At 39.9% G+C, this 22,691-nt stretch overlaps 1 protein-coding gene across 1 annotated transcript in view; it reads left to right on the top strand.

Annotated features, from left to right (window-relative positions):
* iars1 (isoleucyl-tRNA synthetase 1) overlaps positions 1-5,540 on the top strand; it is a 71,603-nt gene extending 66,063 nt beyond the window's left edge. The window contains exons 32-34 of the mRNA XM_034218904.1: positions 1,713-1,856; positions 3,688-3,840; positions 4,413-5,540. Coding sequence (XP_034074795.1) covers positions 1,713-1,856; positions 3,688-3,840; positions 4,413-4,495 — 380 coding nt within the window. The 3' untranslated portion in view covers positions 4,496-5,540. The remainder of the gene's footprint in view (positions 1-1,712; positions 1,857-3,687; positions 3,841-4,412) is intronic.
* The last annotated feature ends 17,151 nt before the right edge of the window (positions 5,541-22,691 follow it).

The following is a 22,691-nucleotide window of genomic DNA, read 5'->3' as shown; positions in this document are numbered from 1 at the left end:
TGATGACAGCTTGTAGGATTACTGCTCGTGCTAATGTTGTCTTGTGTTCACCTCTGCATGTGTGTTCTGTGTTCACCTCTGCATGTGTGTTCAGTGCCGTGTGTCTGGCAAATAAAGTCAAGACCCCTCAAAAGTTACGGTTTATTTCATTTTAAGGATGAGCACCAAGCAACATCTCCAGGTGCTCCTTTGAGAACCAGGGCAAAAAAGTTATGTGCACCCCTGGTTATGGTAGTAACACCTGCCATGTCATATTACTGCTGACGAAATGTAGCAAAAATGTTTTCAATAATAGTTTATCAAAAAATGTAAAACTAAATACTTAAAGGTGGGGTAGGTAATTTTGGAGAAACCAGCTCGAGTGCGCTAGAATTTGAAAATACACAACCGGAAAAATCTGCCACTTCCTCACAGAGCCCCTCCTCCAACACACACAAACGCGCACATGACCAATGAGGACACGAGATAAGTTTGTGCACAGATGGAAGGCTGACAGGCAGGTAGGCCATCCAGTTGGCTCAGATGATTGGTCGTGCTTTTTACAGTACTACGGCTTCCACAGATGACATTATTTTATGGATTTTGTGTCAAAGCACTTAAGATATTCATTGCTATCGGGATGTTAAGAGCATTCCATGGAATATAACAAAAAGTGTATCTCGAGCCGGTTTCTCAAACTTACCTAGGCAAGGCAAGGCAAGTTTATTTATATAGAACTTTTCAACACAAGGCAATTCAAAGTGCTTTACAAAAAATGAAAGGCATTTAAAATCAGTCATTAAAAAGAAAAGCTAATAAAATAAACATTAAAAGAAAAAATACATGGATAACAGTTTCAGTGCAGTCTAAGATATGAATAGTTCAATTAAAAGCAGCGACAAAAAGAAAAGTCTTCAGCCTGGATTTAAAAGTAGTCAGAGTTGCAGCGGACCTGCAGGTTTCTGGGAGTTTGTTCCAGATATTTGGAGCATAATAACTGAACGCTGCTTTACGATGTTTAGTTCTGACTCTGGGGACAGAAAGCTGACCAGTCCCTGAAGACCTGAGAGATCTGGATGGTTCATAATTTAGCAGGAGGTCAGAAATGTATTTTGGGCCTAAACCATTCAGTGCTTTATAAACCAGCAGCAGTATTTTGAAATCTATTCTTTGACACACAGGAAGCCAATGTAAAGACTTCAGAACAGGAGTGATGTGATCCACTTTCTTAGTGTTAGTGAGGACTCGAGCAGCAGCGTTCTGAATCAGCTGCCCCTACCCCACCTTTAACTAAATATGTAAAACTCTGAGTTAAACACTTTTATGAAGTAATGAATTAATGAATGTAAAGCGTTGTGCTTTTTTCTGTATCATTTCATTAAAACGTTATGTATTTTTATTACTACTTTTCCCACTCACTTTTGGAATTTTCCTAATGCCTATATATTAATAACATGGTATGTGATAATAAGAGCAATAATTCATCCAGTGTTTGTGTGTGTAACTGGACTCCTGGGCCAGCTAGCTTAATCGACAACACTACCTATTAAAACTGAGCACCTTCTTTCCAGCTAGCCAAATCGCTAACTTTTGTAGTTAAAAAAGAGCAGCCATTGAAGTTAATGTAAATCCAGATACTGCACTGCAGACTAGTGTAGCATTAACATCTATGTGACAGTAGGTAAAGTGTTTAAGCTGTCAAGCTAATCACCACCATTTGTTTTTTATTACAGAGTTGACGAGCAAAATAGACCTTCAGGCGTTGAGCGGTAAAACTTTGTCAGTGACAACAGGCTCCGCCCCTGGCCCCGCCCCCACCACTGACTCCCTCCTCTGTCCTTACATCAACCTCCTGCTCTGCAATGCACAACCAGCTGGTGAGAAACACACACACACACACACACACACACACACACACACACACACACACACACACACACACACACACACACACACAGAGCCATGCACAACTGATGAGTCAGTCCTTGTCGTTGTTATAAGGCTGCCATTAATCTTTTTTAATTATAATGAATAAATCCCACGGAGAGACTAAAACTTAGAATGAAATTATACAGATAAGTTTTGTCTCTGAAGTCAAAGCTTTATTTTAACTCGCTGTAGGCAGCATCGTATCATAGATCAGACCCTTTCTTTGTTTTGGACACACTAAAAACAATCTGACACATGCTGTACATTTCTTATTAGTTCTAATTGGAGAAAGTCCTGCGACCTTTAACTTGCGTAAAGTTAGTTAGACCACTCTACAAAAATCACAAATTAAAGTCCAGCAATTATGTTTTGGATGGAGCTAATTATAACACTAGTCAAAGGTTAATTCTGCGTCACAGGAAGGAGGCTCTGTTGAAATGAGTTTGTATATTATCGTTGCTGAGCTTTTATGATTCTCTCCTGATTTTGTTATGCCTATGTATTTATATCTTCTTTTTCTCGGGCTATATTTAATATTTAAAAAAATGTACTTTTCTTCTAAGTCTTGGTGTACCACTTGACTGTTTTGGCTAGATGGCTATGTGTTGTTTTAAGCTCATTACAGATGTGGCAGCACTATAGCCAGGAGTGCACATAACAGGTACGCATGCGTGGCAAAAATCTGAAATGCGTACCGTCACTTGTGTCACTAAGCGCCTTTGCGTACAGACGTACTTGTGAAGCTTTTCCAGAGTCGGACTCCGTGTGCACAGACGGTGCGGGGCTGCTGTTAACGTCGGTCTGTACAACGGAATTGTGCCAAAACTACGCCAACCGGCTGCGGAGGGAGACTCCCCTGTGCACATTCTGTGCCCCGCGCACACACTGGAGAACTGCGCAAAATCAGCTGATCACAACGTTCACGGCATGCCCACCACCGCATCCACCCCCCCCCGTTCCCGAGATAGGCCTACTCCGCTAGCACAAGAAACCGTTTTGTAAATATATGTTGTATGCTTGATGTTTTACGACTCAAACCATAGAGAACTTGGGAACTTGATTCACTGATTAATGTGTTTATAATGTTTCTCTGCCCTATACTCTGCCAATCGCATGCATGTACAGTAAATTTGAGGCTGAAGCCAGCAATCCCTTAACTGAGCCATGGACAAATATTGGAAATAGGACAAAACATTTAGCCTGGCTCAGTTCAAATAAATAGTCCAACATGTTGTTTTTGTACAGATTATAAAGCATCTGTGAGCTTTAGAGCCTGGCCATCTTTTTGCTGTTTTCATTGTTAACATTTCACTAACTAAGTTCAGGTTGTAGCTTCATTTAAACTAAAACAATCCATCCTATTTAACATGTTGATCATATCAGTAACAGTTATTAGAAACTGTAATTCTAAATACATGTGCTTAGGTATTTTGCACCACTAGAATCAAGTCGACTCATTGTGTGTTGGACTGTGTGCTGGAGGAAATGTACCACAATCCAGCTTTATCCTTTAAGTCATCCACACTCAAACCCTTTCACCTTGCCCTTCTGACCCAACGTCTACCAATTGATCAGCCTGGCTCTCACTCTCACTTCCTCTCTTTTTGATCTATTATTCCTGCTCTCCTTCTCCTCCATTTTCCCATGGCTGGGGCTTAGGCTTGATACCTTTCCTGGACTTGTGAACAAGCTTCACTAACAAGCCAATGATTTCTTAATTTGTTAAGGAAGTGTAATGTCTGGTTCACTTCTCTTCAACACTCTTCCTATTTCCTCCAGAGTGCCAGACAGGAGAGGTGGGCACCCTCCTGCTGCTGAACCCAGTGGGCCAGAATGGGCTGGACTTCTCGGGCCTGTTGTCTGAGGCTGGGAAGGTGTTCGGCCTCCGCAGCAGACGGATCAAACTCTACCTGGACGAGGACCTGACCCAGGGTAAGATGAAAGGATGGTGCTTATCATATTGACTTCGGCAGCCACATAGATAATTCAAAACTGAGTTAAGGCCAATGTTTCTGGGCGAATAAACAGCAAGTGGATCATCTGATTTATGCCAACTCTATGCTTTTACATTAGATGAACATTTTACATTAACAAAACATTTTTGGAGCTTTAAATTTCACTTCACAAGTTGATGCTCATGTGCAAAACATGCAGATGACGGTAACCTTTTAAATACCATTAATATCACTTTTACTTTACCCTACATGTGTTTCAGTTCTGTATAGTTCAGGAGGGTCATATCTTATTATTAGGTCAGTGAGAAAGTGGCTAATATATGATGGCACAATTTGGAATACATAAACTTACAGCAAATTCTTTAATTACTTTTCAGGTTTCAGGTTGAAATAAACTTACCTAACCTCCTAAATTGAGCAGTTTTGAAGCTATCTTTAGAGTTTTAATGAAAACAGAGTTTTTTTTATTTTGGAACATTTGTCCCCACCAACATTAAGCCATAAATACAAACTTTCTTTGTAACTGATTAATGTTTCTATGTTTTTCAGAGTTGCCAGCTGATTCATCAGTCAAATTTCTCGACACCAAAACTCTGTTTGTGAGAGTTCTTCCTACAACTGCCGAAGCATAAATCCAGGGATGACATCTTTAGGCACATTTATCACAGATGGCCCATTTATCACAGATGGCCCACAGGTTCCCTGAAATAAGTTTTTTTTACCACCAACCGCCCCTTTGATGATATGCTATTTGTTTAAATCCCTTTGTGGGAATCCTGATGCAAAGCAGTCTTGTCTGTCAAGTTCACAACTGTTAATCCATGGAGTCACCCATGTCTTGAAATGTCTTGAGACGAATTTAAGCAAAACATAAGCGTGCCTCAAGAGATCACAGGATCTTCATGTGTTTTAAAGCATTCCAAGATGTGATGATCGCTCTAATGAATCATCGTTTTTAGCAGTTTCTTTCCCCCGTACTGTTTTTAATTTGTCACCAATTATAAGTGACAGTTTTCTAAGAAAGCACAGTGTGTTGCTAGGCTATATTTATTCTGGACAGAGAATAGATTTACATAAATTCTACACTAGAAAGTGGATGCAATTCAAGAACAGAATAATTGTTCATACATAACAGCTAAATGGTGCCGCTGGATGGATCTAAGCGTGGTCATGGAAACTGGAAATTGTGTGATGAAAGGAACACCTGACATTAAACTACCCAGAAAGAAATGCCAAGGGTTCATTTACCTCAGATTTTATTGAGTCTTGTTTTTAAATCTCTTCTTAGAAATTAAAATCCCAGGGAACTGTCTAGCTGTCAATATAACCAATGGACGTTTTTTGTCTTTATTATGTTAATGACAACAATTATGCAAACTACTTCTCTAAAAGGCTTACTTGAGGTGAGCTTAGTCCAGGGTAATTATTGCTTTGGCTCATCACCGGGGAACCAATTTGGCCTATTGTACTCTCACACAATTTTGAATTTGACAGATAAGACTATTCTGTTCACTGCATTTGGAATCCTTTGACAATTATAGGGATTTCAAAGGTGAAATTAATTTGCTGGCTGCTGTACCATAAGGACAAAAGGATTCTCTCATAAAAAGAGCAACACATGGATAATATACTATGTAAAGTAACAAATGGAATAAATCAAAGGTGACTAAGAATCAACATGTTCTTTTTGTATTTCTGCTCATACCGCTGATTGGCAGGAAGGCATACATTATGTTTGGGACTGACGTCGCTGCATCTGATTGCCTCAGATGTTTTTACACACTCATGGTACTTTACCATGCAAAAAGTGTCAGCCTTGTTAAAGAATTGGGACCTGCTTTGTCACAATAACTGTTTAAAAAAATCTACTGTGAGAAAATGAATTGTGGTTTAACGGTAAATACGAGAGGATTTGGCAGTAGGAGAATGCACTGTCTAGTTTTTCTTGGTTTCATATATCATCTTAAATAAGCCTTTAGAAAGCAGCTACTCTGTTACTCTATCACTGTAGCAACTTGATAAACCCTAATTGTATATATTGGGCTCCTGGAATTCCGTTTTTGAGAAACATTGTGACGGTTGCTTTTTACCGTCTTATTGTTTGTGACCTAAGGATTGCTAATATCAACTGATGGAGTCATAAACATGCATGGTCCTCTTTCTAGTTTCATTTTGACAATTGAAAGCTACTGTTTCATATGTCCTTTCTGTGGCTGACCCAGTAAATACATGGCCATGGAAAGAGACATTTATCATCCACTGGGTCATTCTTGGAGCCCCTTTTTTTTTTTTAAGAATGCCTCAGTCCTAGTTTTTAGTCTAAAACCCAGAGTGAACCAGAGGTTTACTGTAGACATGATGTGATGTCACTTTAAGAGTCAAAGAGACACCAATGTAATTAGACTCCATGCTTTCATCAATTTGACCTTATTCTTGTCTTAGGTTAGTGACCTTGAGGTTGGGGAATTAAAGTAGATCTGAATGTGTTCATTAGTGAAGAGGCTCAGAGGGATAACTTCTTGAAGGCAGTTCAGGTAACTCTCAATTGGGGGCGCTGCTGCAGAACCTCTCTCTCCTTTGACACTCACAGTACTATACTCTGAATGTACTACTTATTTGCATCCAAATTAAACTCTTGGATACAATATTAATCTTACTGATCACAAACATTTAGTTTCTGCAGGCTGATGGCACCAGTACAGAATTTTAAATTGCATCTCCCCTTAAAAATAATTAATAATTTTTTAGATTTCACACAGATGTGAAACAATTACTTAAATCCTTAACCTTAATTAACACTATCCAAAAAATACTAAATAAAATGTTAAGAGGTTACATGTATATAGATTAAGGTAAAAAAAAAAGTGTGGTTACTATAGTTCTTTATACCGATCTATTCACGATATACTGTACATTGTTTACATTGTAATACACATAATGTAATACTTTAAAGAAAGGATTTTATCAACTTATATAGGGCCTATATCACATCATTGTGACTGCTTGTTTTCCTCTTGCATGATATCTTGTGTCTTCAGTATTTGGGAACTTTGAGGGTAGATGTTTACACTAATACTGTAATTTCATTTAAAAGGCTGATCTTCTCGAACATTTTTCAAAGGCTTAGGAAAAAGTGCCACTTCAAATGTGAGAAGAAGCCTATAAAGTACTTTCCACCTGTGAATTTCAGCATCTCCATAATCAGTGTCACTTCAGTTTGATGGTTTTATCCTCCCCCCTCCTGGGCGGAGCAGCATGCTGCTTCACTGGTTAAATATTAAGCACACAGCTCTTGTCTCATCCTCCTCTCATCCGTCTCGCTCCCATCTGCTCCTGCTGCTCCATTTGTGCCTCTGCACACCCCAGCCTGGGTAAGAGAGCAGGTCAGATAGACATCACAGAAATACTCTTTGCATCATGGGCGATGTGAACATGACCCCTTTCATCTTCCTCTAATAATGGACAGCAAAACTCATCAGTGTGCTGCAGTGACAGTCAGCATAGAACAAAAGTTTCTCCACAGGGCAGAATAAAGACAGGTGTGTTTTCAAGAATACAACGACCAATAAGGGCTTTTTCCAACCAACCCACCCTGGCAACATGCGTGTGCTGCGTAATGGAAAAATGTAAATCTCTGCCAGTAAATCAATTTTCAGGCCCTGCATGTTGCTCACTGCAGAAAGACAGCAGCAACAACTTCAAAGAAGCAAGCCTTAGTAAAGATGATTAAAAGAAAACAAAATATCGAGACAGTACTGTATCTGATCTTACACAAATTCACCTGACTCAGTAAACATACATTGCTGCATCTAAAATGTACAAAGAAATATTTTATTTTCATTTAAATGAAAGAATAAAGAAACACCCAAGCAACCAGGCTAGTTGTGTCAAAAGGTTATCCATAAAGCAAAATTGAGTTAGGATTATGTATAATTCTTTAACTCCAAATGTCATATACTCTATTTTAAATTAAAATGTAACATTTCTCAACTCTGTGTTTACTACATTACAAACAATACATCTGGATTTAACATCTACAGTGCATTTTTTGCTTGCTTAGCCAGTAGGTCCAGATTGGCCAGAATCTCTTTATAAGCAGTGACCTACATAATGTGACCTCTGTTCCACATATGTTAATGTGATTACATAAATTACATCCTGCAATAATGCAAATAAAGACCTTGTAGCTTTTCTCATATTCCACATAAGAGCAGGGGTTGGCAATCCTTTTGATATGGAGTGCCATTTAAAATGTTCTTGTCAATCAGTGTACCATGATAACATTAAGGTTAACATTCAGTTAAATTATGACCCAACATCAATATATTAAAAAGAAAACTTTAAGGCTACATAAATGCCGCCTTAAAAACTGTTTTTGGTGTTTTCTTCTTCGAGTGTTAATTTGGCATTGCCCTTTTCCGTCGGCCATCTTTATCATGTTAAATAAGCACGTGTCAGGAGTTTTCTTTAATATCAGATAAGCATAATTAGGCGGACATTTTTCATTTGACAAAAATTGCAGAATTCTTGAGGAATGGACATGTATTGAAACTGCGGTAAGTGTTGTTTTCAAAGTTTTCCTTTTTATTTTCCAAATACAAACTGATGCTAACAAGCTAGCCACAAGTTAGCTTACATCTCGAATGCACATTCATTTCAGATCAGCTAATCACAACCAACATCTCAAACGTTAAAACAATGTAATGCTTAGGCTACGTTATATGATGCACACACTGGGCCAGTCAAGGAAAGCAAAAGGTAAGTGGAAAAACGGTTTATTATTAATACTGTAATTCAATTAATGGCTTGTGAACCGATTTGCAAACATTCGTAATTCACCGGACACCTGCACTGCAGCTAACGTAGAAAGCTAACTGTGTGTAGCATATTAAGGAAAGTCCCGTCTATTGTAAAAGTTTGAAAGGTAACATTAAAGCTATCTTAATTAAATCCCTTGTATAGGTGGTTTATACTGTTGTTAAGGCTGTTTATTAACAATGATGTATGACTTGTGACATTGCACAGCACACTGCAGCTCACTTTTTCTAACTAAAACCGTGTTCGTGGTTTGCCCTCCTTTTAATTAAATGACTGGTTAGACCCTTTTCTGAACATCACAGGCAAATCAGTACTAATTTCGAACAATAATGTATAACAATTATGCTCCTCGCCTGCACTTAGGAGACTCTGCGCCAAAAGTAACTAAGTGTCGGGAGGTGCGTGGTGACTGAAGGGGGAGCACCACCTCGTCTCTGCTACAGCTGGCTCTCTCCTGATCTTCTGAATGCGGCACCTATCTTCATCCTGATGCGCCTGCTCCTCCTCTTCTTCCTCCTGGAACAGCAGAAACAGGTAGGACACGTTTCCGATTTGGTAAAAAAAGAACCCACACTTCCCGTTAATGGGAGTGAAATAGTTGATCATATTCCACCACTTGACTAGCCTTTTTTAGTTTGTCCATGTCATGGTTGTAGATAATGGGAAATGCCCTAGCATCCGTAGTGAGATGCGTCGGCAGAAAGGTACACTGTTGCTACCCTCTCCGTCTGCTTTTGCCACAGAGTTGTGCAATCTGCCGCAGGTATGCAGTGGAACAGAGGGGAAGGATGCAACCAATTACTTGTTTTATTACACTCTTCTATACTGCTGGATGTGAGCTGCACATGGTGCATAATCTCTGAAATTATACAATTTGAAGATATACTTGTGGCTTGATGATATAAAAGGTGACCCATTTTCAGTTCAAATACGTTCCACTGAGAGCAGCAGTACTCAAAGGAGCCCCAGTTTGTACCTCTATGTTACCAGTTGCGATTGAATCACAGTGCTAAGCATCAGATTGTATGAAAACAGATACCAATGATTCAAATATCTTTCCAGGATCTTCTACTTTTAAGAAAGAAAAACATATTATTTTGTTGCCGTTTCTTTTCAATGTTTTATATTTTCATATCATTTTTTTTCATAATTTATTGTAAGCAAGGTCATATGACATTTTCAGATACTTGTAATAGGATATTGTTTCACAACTTGAGATTCTAGATGGCAAATATTATTATTTTTGTGCAACTGACAGGTGTGATATTAAACACCCTTTCGTGTTTTTCAAAGAAGCCAGCTCTGCCTTTCAAAAATATGCAATCTCACAAATAGGGTAAACTTAAAGAAGCCCAACTGAAGCTGTAATCAGGGATTCATTAAATGTGTTTACCTGTCTTTTTACTGACGGTTACCTAATTTGTTGAAAATCAAAAGTATGAAGTAAAACACTTAGTTTATGGTAATGTTAATTGTTGTTGACTTTTGTGATGATAGCCAATGAACCATTACTTTGATTAAAAGAGCCCTTGGCATTATTGTTTTTATTATACTTTAGTTGTGTAACTGTTATGACCAGTTGTGGATCAGTATTTGTGATTTTTGCAAGGTTAATTGTTCCATTTGTCAGCAGTCACAGTGTTCAAGGTGAACTAATGCAAATCACGAAAACGCACTCCACATAATGATACCTACTGTAAAAGGAGCCTGCTCACAAAAGTGAAATACCTTTGTCTCAAAATACAATTTATATTAGGTGGTTTATATAGGGTGAGAAATGCAACCATGTGAACACATTTACTTTTTTTTTAAAAAAACAAACCACTTCATATCTACATTACAGTTCTCAAACCACCTATGTTTAAGTTAGAAGACAGGTGGGCCAGGCTTTGGTTGGTTACCTACAACTCTAGTCTAGTAGTTACTGCACTTCCAAATATAAGATGCATGTTCCTGACTTCATTATGAACGTGTGGCTACCAGGGTTGCAATGTTCCCAGAATCCTGCAGAGAAACTAGTTAGAACATCCTATAATACCCACAGGAGTATTGTTCAAAACTATAAAATAATCTGAGGTTGATAGGCAGACCCATTCATTTTCTTCACAAACCATATAGCTTCATTACTACTGCTCCTCTGACGCCTTCAATTAATGATGTGTTCCCCATGTTTTTTTGTGTTTGCAATGTAGTAGGAGTGGACATTATTTTGTGTCATTACTTATAGAGGTATTGTAGCTCCTATACTGAGGTTGGTTGAGCAATTGATCCAGAAATGTGGCCTAAATAAGACACTCAATTCAGCATTTGGTTGAGTCTGAAAAAAGGCATTATGTTTACACAATTTAGGCACATTAAATACTTGATTAGCTATTCAAATCATGAATTCTAATGAGCCATTTAGGACTGTTATTTACTGTTGCAGATTCAGTGTTCCATCTGTCATTTGCATACCATGCCACAGTTAGAAGTGATTTAACCGTGACCAATTTTACTGCAAAAATCAAAAACACAATTGCAGGCATTATGGTCCTCACAGAATCTCTGGACAGATGGATGGAAAATCAGTCTCTCATTATGTTTCTTGTGTGTTTATCTCTCTGTTCATCTCCACCCCACCCATTATTTATTCGTGCATATTTTACTAATCACTACCCTCTCAAATGGAAATATGTGTTTACATAAATGGTGCCCAAACCATTTGAGACCCACTGAGAACTTAGACTAAGGCCCAATCCCAAACCACTCCCTCGACCCTACCCCTCCGTGACGGAGTGAACTCTGTCTGTAGCCACACTCGCAGCTCAACGAGGCTCCCTCCTGTCAGATGGAGGGAGTAAATACAGCAGCAAGCTTTGGGACGGCCTCCCCTCTCTCCGGCAGAAACAGGAAATGCCGTAACTGTATGTAACAACGGTTTCAAATCAGCATGTCTTTTACAAAAAATGTAAATTAATAACTCAAATAAAACTCCAAACATCTTTAATTGTATTACTTTTTTGTAAAACTCTTTTAGTTTTACACCTGATGTTTATAAGCTTCTTAGTTTTTGCAACAGTCTGTAAATATACACAACTTTATAATAAAATGCACACATTTACCTTTTTCTAGACTAAACACAGGTATGATCCTAAGTTAAAAACATATGAGGCTATCATGAGGTTGTTAACATCGCAGTTTATCAGTGGATGTTTGCTGGAACTACTTGTAAACAGCGTGTTTCCTGACGGACACACACAGCGTGACTCCGGTCAGGTAGAGACCGGTCTCAAGTCAGCACCGATGCAGACTCGCTGTTTGAGGGCTTGATAGCCCTCTCCCCCTCCACACTGCTCCACACTCGTTGGTTTGAAACAGCCCTCAATATGGCGGACCCTCCGCGTGAACGCTCAAACGGAGGGGTAGGGTAGGGGGCGGTTTGGAATGGGCCTACGTTAACTATCTAAACACTCAGAGTCCTTTACCTCACCTGAGCTGAGGTTATCCCGAGCTTGAATGACACACAGAGACCAATCAAGGGCTTTGATTTATGATCTTTATGACAGTGGCCATGTCGGCAGGCCACATCATGTAGACAGCCAGTCACCCTGTGTGAGGCAGGCCACTTAACAGGCCAGGTCATTGGGAAATCCCCCGGTCCTCCCGATGGCCAGTCCGGGACTGGGTACAGGAGGCGTAGAGCGAGGGATCATTGTCCACAAGTTAATCGATCGCAGATGGTCACGGACGAATACAAAAAAATAAATAATAATTATTAAAAAAAGAAGAAAAAAAACCTAAATGGGTCGCGAAATATACTTGGGCGGCCGTCAATATACCTGGGCGGCCCGCCCAAGTATAGTCTATGTGTGGTAAACCCTGGGGTATGCACATTTCCTTTTTTACTTTTAGATTATGTAAAATCCTCTCTTGATCATCTTCTGTCTTATATTCTTTGTTGAATTTGACACCAACTCCTAGGCACAGTGTTCACTGGATCAGTACAGCAAGTTTTCTGTAAAGGACACATTTCTACAACACACACATGTCAAACAACTGTTAAACTTTTGTTTGACCATTTTCATGTTAGAAGTACTGCCTCCAAAAGACTTGGTTGTTGGACTGCTCACATTATACCCTGAAAGAAACGGCTGCTTTTTATATTTCCATATTTAGCTTTGCGCTACTGTTTACCTTATTATGTAGGAAATGTCTAATTAGGCTATTGTTGGCCTTGCTGGCTTTACTGGCCGGATTTCCAAGACTTTGCAAAAGTGGACTTTCAGCACTTGCAGTTAAATAATCTAGACTCCAGAGTAAAGCGCATATTAAAGAGCTTACAGTAGGCTGTTTGTATTGGATGCATTCAGGCCAAACCTTTGCTCAAGAAAGCCTTCAGTGCACTAAAGGAACTTGCAGGATGTAATGTAAGTAACAAACATATATGTAACCAACTTGTAATGGAATAGAAATCAGTCCATACCGTTTGAAATGCTTTTATCATAGTGTGTTTCTGTATGTTTTATACATGCATTGTTTTGGGGATTTTTGATACTCCTACCTCCTAGGCTTAAAATTCCTGCCTCGTATGAAACACAGCAGGAACCTCCTGACTGGCCACCTAAGTTCCCTCCTGCTGACTTGCTGTTCTGTGTTGCACTCCCCCAGAATTCACTGTGCATTTCTGTGTGGCATTAGAAAGAAGAGAGATTTTTACATTTTATAGTGGGAGTGCACACACCCTGTTTTTGATAGAGAACGCTTATTTCCAATGCAGAGTGGCAGGAACACATTTGAATCACTGTTTTCTTTGGTATGAAGGACAGATTAGGCTCCAGAAATTAAAGATCAAACCAGTTTTCTGAGATGTTTTAGGACGGATGGATCCTCTGTATTTGCTGCTGTGTTCTGAAAGGGTCAGCCTATCTGTATGGGAAAGCATTTTTATTTTTTAGAAATCTACAAACTATAGAGGTCAACATGAAGCAGGATGCATGTATTTAATCAGAAGTTACTATAATTTCCAGTATCACAGAAAATAAGCAATCAGTGAAACTATAGTGAAACAGTAACATGTATTGACTGAAACTGCCCTCTTTATTTTCCCATGCCGTTTCATTTACTGTCTGCTTTGAGACAAATATGGTCCCAAATATAATCCAAGAAACAAACTGAATTATCAATGAAATACTTTTATCTGTGAACATCTTGCCAATTGGCAAAGAAAAAATATGTACAAAAATGTTTTTGTTAATTTATGGTTGTATTTGATATGTTTGTAATATGATTTAGTTAGTGCTAGCCAAAACTGTCCTCCCAAGATAATAGAGAGCGTAAATCATTTCAGAAAAGAACCCATAACAACACAGGGTTTCCCACACATAGACTATACTTGGGCGGGCCGCCCAGGTATATTAACGGCCGCCCAAGTATATTTCGCGACCCATTTTTTTTTTTATAAGTTTTTTTTTATTTTTATTTTTTTATTCGTCCGTGACCACGACGCCATCTGCAATCGATTAACTTGTGGACAATGATCCCTCGCTCCCTTGCTCTGATCTCGCCTCGTTAAGTGGCCTGCCTCACACAGGGTGACTGGCTGTCTACATGATGTGGCCTGCCAACATGGCCACTGTCATAGAGATCATAAATCAAAGCCCTTGATTGGTCTCTGTGTGTCATTCAAGCTCGGGATAACCTCAGCTCAGGTGAGGTAAAGGACTCTCTGAGTGTTTAGATAGTTAACTTAGTCTAAGTTCTCAGTGGGTCTCAAACGGTGTGGTCACCATTTATGTAAACACATATTTCCATTTGAGAGAGTAGTGATTGATCTAATGCAGAGGTGCCCAGTACGTCGGGCAATGCTGGTAGATCGCGAGTCATTCTTAAAAAAAAAAATCCAGCTCCGTTAAAATAGACAAAACAGGTTTTGATCCCTCCTCCCTTGGCCTCCCTGCCACTTAATTCAGGAGTTTACTTGATTGACAGAAAAAGCGACCTATCGCTTTCCAGTCTGTTAACCCAGAATGCAAAGCGATACAAAATCAGTCAAGTGCCGGGAAAACTCAAATTAAGTTAAAGAGACTAACAAGAGACAAACAACAAAATGAGTGCGGGACCGAGCAAAAAGCTAAAGACAAACCACTTCCACCCAGAATGGGAGGAAGAATATTTGTTTGTGATGTCACATTCAAAGGTTATTTGCCTTATTTGTAAAGCAAGCGTCGCTCTGCCAAAGAAAGGTAACGTGGAGAGGCATTATCGGAGTGTTCACAAGGCATATGACAGCGACTTCCCTCCGAGTAGCGAGTTGAGAAAGAGAAAGGTCATGTATTATTGCTACACAAACATTATCTCGCAGTCTTAGTGTCGCCAACTCGTTTCTAACATGCAAAAAGACAAACAAATGCGTCTATGGTCGGTGTATTTTCGACCTTTCCGATCCAGACGAGATCTCTCTCCCCCGTCTGTGCGCGAGGGGGCGGGGCAGTTTACACACACGCGGCTGCTACATGCAGCAACACACGGAGGGGATGGCGGAGAGAAGCGCTCCAAGGTGTGGTTAAATGTTACCCGTCTTGAAGTGGACAATGCTCCTTGCCAAGAGTGTTTAGCATGTGAGGGCGGGAACACGAGCAATGTGTCTAAATATTTATCAAAAGTGCTCCACATTCAGACGGAGGAATGCACCGGGTTCCACTGTCTTTCTAGCAGCTCTGTAGCACCATCCACGAGTAACGTTTCCACGTCAGGTGTTATGTATGCTAGCAGCAACACACGGAGTTAACACCATGATACAAACACGGGTTAATGATTAGAGGAAACTGAGTTACTCTTTATTTTGTTAAAGTTTAAGCTATTCTGTTCACAGTTCTGTCATCAGATTATTTAATAGGATTTGTTAAAACATTGTTGTTTCTTTTGATGCGAAATATTATTTATTTTATTTAAATAAAAAGCAATGTTAGTTTTGTAAACAATTTGTTAATTTAATAATATATGTATTTTTGAATCAAGTATTCATCTTTATTGTCTTCATTGTTAGTTTCCACATGCCTAAAACAACCTCAAGCTAAATCTAAAAGTTGATGGCTAAATAAGAGCGTTTGAGAAATTGTGCAAGGCATACAGTAATAGTCTGAATAGTCGATTAGTCGTTTCATTAATCGATAGATTAATCGATTATCAAATTAGTCGTTTGTTGCAGCCCTATTATCCCATGTATAAATAAAACGTGTTATTCAGCAACCCTTGCAATTTGGGATTTTATTTTTGGTTGGTAGACCTCGGTGAGCTGGTCATTTCAAAAGTAGCTCACCAGCCCAAAAAGTGTGGGCACCCCTGATCTAATGGATAGTGAGGTGGGCTGAAGATCGGAAGGCTGTGAGTTCAAATCCCGCCAGGAACACCACCACTAGTGTGCCCTTGAGTGCCATCTTTACGCAAAATGATTATACAAAATGATTATACAAAATGATTATACAAAATGAAAACTTTTTTTTTTTGCGCAGGTAGAGAACTAGAAAAATATTAAAAATAAAATATAACAGTATTTACATTGCAATGGAATAGAAAGAATAAAATATGGAATACAAATCAGCAGTAATACACAATATTGTAATTATGACTAAAATCAATCCCTAACTATAACCAGGCTGTTATCATTTAAACCATGTCCAGAAAGACCCACAATCTAGATTTTGACCAACAACCCGATTTTTCCCTGACCATAACCAAGTTATTTTCCCTGAACATGATTAAACCTTAACCACAGGGTTCAATACATAAGTTTCCCCATGAGTTTCACCATGCACGTAGTTATACATATGTATCAGGATCAGGGTCAGGATGGTTTTGCACTCGCAGCTAATGTTCTGTTCAGTGAAGTGCCCGGCCTGGTTGTTTATGTGTGCGGGTTTCACACTTGTTAAGCACCATACATTTTTCCGTAGTGGCATAGAACTTGACCAACAATCCGTTTAGCTGTGTGTTTCAAAATGTAAGTGACCTTTTTCTTACTATTAACAATATGTGTGTCAACTCATGATCAAAGTATAGCAGGGAGAGACCGACTGAGCCAGTGTCATTGATTAATACAATGCATATGTCATTGATATCTGCTACATGAACTGGAAAGGGTTTATGGCATGTTATATGGAATTGGCAGTATCACACTGGTAATAAAGACATATATGAAATGGTTTTGGGTGAGGGTAATCCTGCAAGGTCATGAGGTTAACATGTCAAAGGCTGTTCAGTAGGACTGGAGCTGAGAAGGACCTTGACCTCTTGCAAAAATATCTACATCACAGAATGAAACAACATTGTCCTCTGGGTGTGTGAAATGATGTCCATCCATCCATCTTCTCCCGCTTATCCGTGGTCGGGTCGCGGGGGTAGCAGTTCCAGCAGAGAGCCCCAAACTTTCTTTTCCCTGGCGACATCAACCAGCTCTGACTGGGGGATCCCAAGGCGCTCCCAAGCCAGCGAAGAGATATAATCCCTCCACCTGGTCCTAGGTCTACCCCTTGGTCTCTTCCCAGCTGGAAGTGCCTGGAACACCTCCCTAGGGAGGCGCCCAGGTGGCATCCTAACTAGGTGCCCGAACCACCTCAACTGGCTCCTTTCGACGCGAAGGAGGAGCGGCTCAACTCCGAGTCCCTCCCTGATGACCGAACTTCTCACCTTATCCCTAAGGGAGACACCAGCCACCCTGCGGAGAAAACCCATCTCGGCCGCTTGTATCCGCGATCTCGTTCTTTCGGTCATGACCCATCCTTCATGACCATAGGTGAGGGTAGGAACGAAAATGGCCTGGTAGACAGAGAGCTTTGCCTTCTGGCTCAGCTCCCTTTTTGTCACAACGGTGCGGTAAAGCGACAAAATCTGCCACTTCCTCACAGAGCCCCTCCTCCAACACACACGAACGCGCATGACCAATGAGGGCACGACAAAAGTTTGTGCCCCGATGGGAGGCTGACAGGCAGGTAGGCCATCCAGTTAATTTAGCTGGGCCGGGTATCGGGATGTTAAGAGCATTCCATGGAATATAACAAAAAGTGTATCTCGAGCCGGTTTCTCAAACTTACCTACCCCACCATTAACATTAACATTAACATCATGGTAACACCATGGCGACCGGCGGCACACCTGCAGCTGTACCGCTTGTAATTAGGTTCAACTATAAAAACTTCGAACAAAACGCCGGCGGCACCAACAAAAGGAGCGCACACTGCAAAGTCTGCAATATTAAAATCAAGGATGCTGGTGCAACAACGTCAAATTTCATCAGGCACTTGAAAACTCACCCGGAGAGGTCAGTCACATTAACGCATATGGACGGTTAGCAAACATGTTTAGCTCAGCATCAGCTATGTAATGTTAACTTAGCTTGCTACTAGCTTTGTAACTGAATATTTGAAAAGATGAGTGAATGTTTGCTTGTCACACTTGTTTGCGTTGAGTGGCGTTGACATCCAACTCTTGACATGACATAAAAAAGGTCGGTAACGTTAATCATTACGTTCCGCTGCCACCATCTACTGGCTAACGTTAACGTAGAAAAATACATAGTTACATACATAAATACATCTGTCGGTTTATTGGCAGGTTACAGGTTTATTGTTGACCACGTAACGTTAATGTTACAGGTTTATCAGGTTACCATTACACTGGGTTTGAGTGAGAGGATAGAGGAATATGTTTATTTATAGTAGACTTAAAAGATGTAATTAGAGACCCAGTGTAATTAAACAATACGGTTGCAGAGGTCAAATTTTAACATTTGTGTCCACTGGCCAAATGGCTAGCCTAGTGAATGTTGAAATTTTACCAGCCTCTCAATAGATTGCCATTGTTATTTTTGGCTGGTGCGTGCAACATACAGTACCAGCCACTTGCATGATTTACCAGCATTTGGCTGGTAAATGGTGTTAATGGTAGATATCTCTTTTGGAACAGGTCATGTTTTAATATCACCAGTTCAGTATATTTCAGATAATATTGCAGCAATAGTTTTTTAGTTGCAAATGGCACAGAACAAATGTTTACTTTTAAGTACTTTTAACACAGTTTCCCTGCGGGGGATTAATAAAGTATTTGTGATACTGATTTCTGATTCTGAAGTGTTTTGCTTATAAGTTGTTTGCATTTAGCTAAAGTGTGATGTTTTTCCTCATATTGCATTGCAATAGCCTGTTTAAAGTGATCATATAACAAACAACTAATCAGTACTGATACTGTATGCTAATAGATCTAGGAGTGATAATAATACAGTAAATGCTTTGAATTTCTTAGATATAGCTGTGCAGTATTCTTAACAGACTGGATAGCAGCAGACAATAGAAGGCTTATTACAACCAGAAGAGACATGAGACTTTTATTTTTTAGAGACTTGAGACTTGACTTGGACTCGTGACCAAAGACTTGAGACTTGATCAAGTCTCACCCCACAAAGACTTGAGACTTGACTTGGACTCGTGACCAAAGACTTGAGACTTGACTTGGACTTGCAAAAAAAGACTTGTGAACATCTCTGCCGTCGTCCAATTTAAAATGGTCCCACACAGCTGAAGTCTTCGGCATTTTGTGTTCAGATGTGTGAAACGAGGTGAAGCGAGGTGAAGCGTGCCGTTTGCGTTCATGACTGTGAGTGAACGCGATGTCAGGAGCACAAACTGATATTGTATATATTTCCGCATTTTAACAGTGCAATTCAAAAGTATAAATATAGTATAAGAATATGGCAATTCGACTTTATTGATAGCATACATTTAGGGGGGAAAAAATAAAAAAACGAATATCCGAATAATGAAATTGAAACCCAAATAGTTGGCCAACGAACGAATAGTCGAATATTCGGGTACAGCCCTACAGGAGACACAATCATATGTCATTGTGTGGAATTGTTTTGGCATTGAAGTTGTCCTTGTACTGTTGTTGTTGTTGTTGTTGTTGTTGTTGTTGTTGTTGTTGTCAGTCTTCTTCCAGAACAAGCTGTTCTTACACACATATTGTTAGTCATCGTGGCAACCCTTCTATAGCGCTTGTATGCTGATCATTTTTTTATATCTTAAATCACAATCAATTCTGCTGAAGGACCAATGCTTAAACGACATAGATTCTCTAAATACCACTAAAGCTGTGCAACAGGATTCCTGCAGGGTGAAAGGGATTTGGAAATCCATCTGTGCTCACAGTGTACCTTGGCGATCATGTTTCTCTTGTATCTTTGTTTTCTTTTCTCTCTATGTCCACTCTTCATCAATTAGCAAGCAATGCTGGTTCCTATTAATAATGTAGCTACAGACCCATGTAAGAATAGACAGGCTTAGCAAGGTTAGCTAACCCTAACCCTAACCCATGTGTTTAAATTCAGATATAAGATACTGATGGGTCATGGCTGATTGACTGACAGCTGGACGGTTTCCATTGGTGGCTGGACCACTGCATCTCTACTAAGTAGTTAATGGACTTAAATTCCTACAGTTATTCTTATGATCATTTTAAAACCCTAAAATGTAGGCTAAAAGTAAAAAGACACCCCACTTTCTTTCTGACAGCACTGTGCGGTATGTAGGCAATTTTGTAACCAATGTTGCTATAGCATGTGTCACTTGTTTTGTGGGATTGAGTAACACACTTAGTGCTTGCTGTCAATATCAGTGGATTTTGTGTAGAGCGGGGGATGCTCTCCAAACGCAACTTTATTTATTTGGCAGCACAATACACACACATATAGTCATATACAATATTCACACACCTATTATTGTCGTTCTTGCACATTCAGTTCACCTAACTTGTAAAGGTGCAGTGAACGTCTATGAGTTGTGGTTCATTAAAAGTGAATCAATGTATACTATTGATGCAGAGTTAATAAGTCAGTACCAAATTGGCAGGATCAGTATTCAGTTGGTTATCTAAAAAGCATGGTTAGCTTTTCTGAATACACAAATTCCTTTTGAATGGCAGAAACTTTAAAAAACATGTATGCACTTTAAATGCTATCACCCAGGGCAACTTATAACCTATTATTAGTAACATTATCAGGATGTATTGCATTTTCCATTGCATTTGACCTGCCTCTGGATTGTATCAAGCCTTAGGTATAGCTGTTGTTGACGTCTCACTTCTCCTGCAAGGTCACAGTACAACAGCAAATGCTGCACTGCAGTGTAATGGTAAATGTTTTAAAGCCTCTCAGTTTTCTTAAATACTAACTGAAATAAGTGATTGTCAGTCAATCCTGATTGCTTGGTTTTGCTATCTTCTTTAGTAAGGTTTACTTGGAAAGTAATTGGCTGCAGTGGATGCTGGAGGACTACAAGTAAATAGATGCATGATGATGGGTACCACTGTTTTCTGCAAAATGACATCCATGTCCCAGTAGGGTTGGGAACCGAAACTCAGTTCCAGATGAGAACCGATAAGAAAATGCCGGGTACCGGGAACCCATACAAAATACACAATTTTGGTTCTGCTTAACGGTTCCTAAATGCCGTAGACCCTGTATTCCACCGGGTCCGTCTGCGCTGCGGTGGAATACAGGGTAAGGGCGGACTGGCCATCTGTGTGTTCTGGAGAATCACAGAACGGCCGGTCGCCAGCGAGCCATTGACGGCCGGCACGGTTTGCTGACGGCCGGCACCGGCCCTTAATTTTTTTAAACGGCATCATGTAAGTTGCGCTGACAGGCGACAGAGGTCCACAGATGCCCCGCAGCGAGGCTCCCCCGCCCTCCCGTAGACAGTTCACAAGCTCAGTCACTTCATAACACCAAAGATGGGTCGCGGTAAACGCTCTGAAGTGAGGCTCCACTACACTAAAAAAGAAAAAGACAAGGCACAGTGTAATGCCTGTTAATAGCTTGCCACAGGCATAGCTCAGTTAAAATAAAGCACAGCTATTGTGCAATACATTTGTATTGCATGTATATTTTTTTATTTGTAAAAATGTCAGTTAAAGCTTAAAAGAATAAAGATATTTTTGTTATCTAAACGTTTGACCTCTTTTACAATTTTGGAATCGAAACGGGGAATCGATAAGAACCGGAATCGGAATCGGAATCGATACATTTCAAACGATAGCCATCCCTATGTCCCAGCTTTGAGCAGACATATTCAATTATTCACTTCCTCTTGATCTCCTGTAGTAAATATATCCACTTAAAGTGGACCTATCATGCTATATTTGAATAATATATTGTAGGGCGATACCTACGTTTTTTTTTCAAAATACCAAACAGATCATGCATTTTAGCCATGCCTCATTTCGCTCCATTTGCTCTATTCCAGCCCTGTCTTCACAAGGGCTGATTCTGTGGCAAATCAGCTGCAGCTGACCACGCCCCCTTGCAAAGGAGGGGGGCGAGGCACGAGCGTCATGTTACCATGCTGTTACCATGCTGTTACCATGCCACGCAACCTCTCATTCCCCTGATAGGTGGAGAGTTGCCCATATAGGCGGAGCTCCCTGTTTCTGACGTCAGAACAATTTCAAATCTGTATCAGTCTGTATCAGATCCGTTGCAGCCCCGTTTTTAGAGATTTGGGTATGGAGGAAAAGAGAGAGGGTTGTGTTTTCTGACACTTGGTGAGTTCCCTGACACACCGGGGACACATACAGTATTCATATATAAAAGACGTACAAAAGTGCATTTAGCATGATAGGTCCCCTTTAAGTTCTGCCTCAATTTCACTGACCTGTCCTAATAAGCTTATGAACATTTATTTAGTGCTTTTTTGGCTGGAGGGATCAGATGTCAAGACATCTTAGTGTCTGTGTGACGTAATGTGTTTGCATATGTTCCCCATACCAACTCACACCAGACGGTAACAATAAAACCCACCTAAAGAGCAATATCTCAGACTACACTCATTTATTGCACCTTACTGTTACTGTGCAATACTTGAATTGGTTCCCTCCTGACAAATGGTTCGATAAACCCTTGTTTCTGTGTTGTGGTTTAGCTATTAGACCCCTCTTGACATATCATAAACTCTTACTGTGATGTTTAGTCTTTTACGGTTACAG

The sequence above is a fragment of the Gymnodraco acuticeps genome, unplaced genomic scaffold (genome assembly GCF_902827175.1).
Source record: "Gymnodraco acuticeps unplaced genomic scaffold, fGymAcu1.1, whole genome shotgun sequence".
NCBI classification, from domain to species: domain Eukaryota; kingdom Metazoa; phylum Chordata; class Actinopteri; order Perciformes; family Bathydraconidae; genus Gymnodraco; species Gymnodraco acuticeps.
The sequence above is the reverse complement of the archived record's forward strand: the minus strand, read 5'-3'. Positions and strand labels throughout refer to the sequence as shown.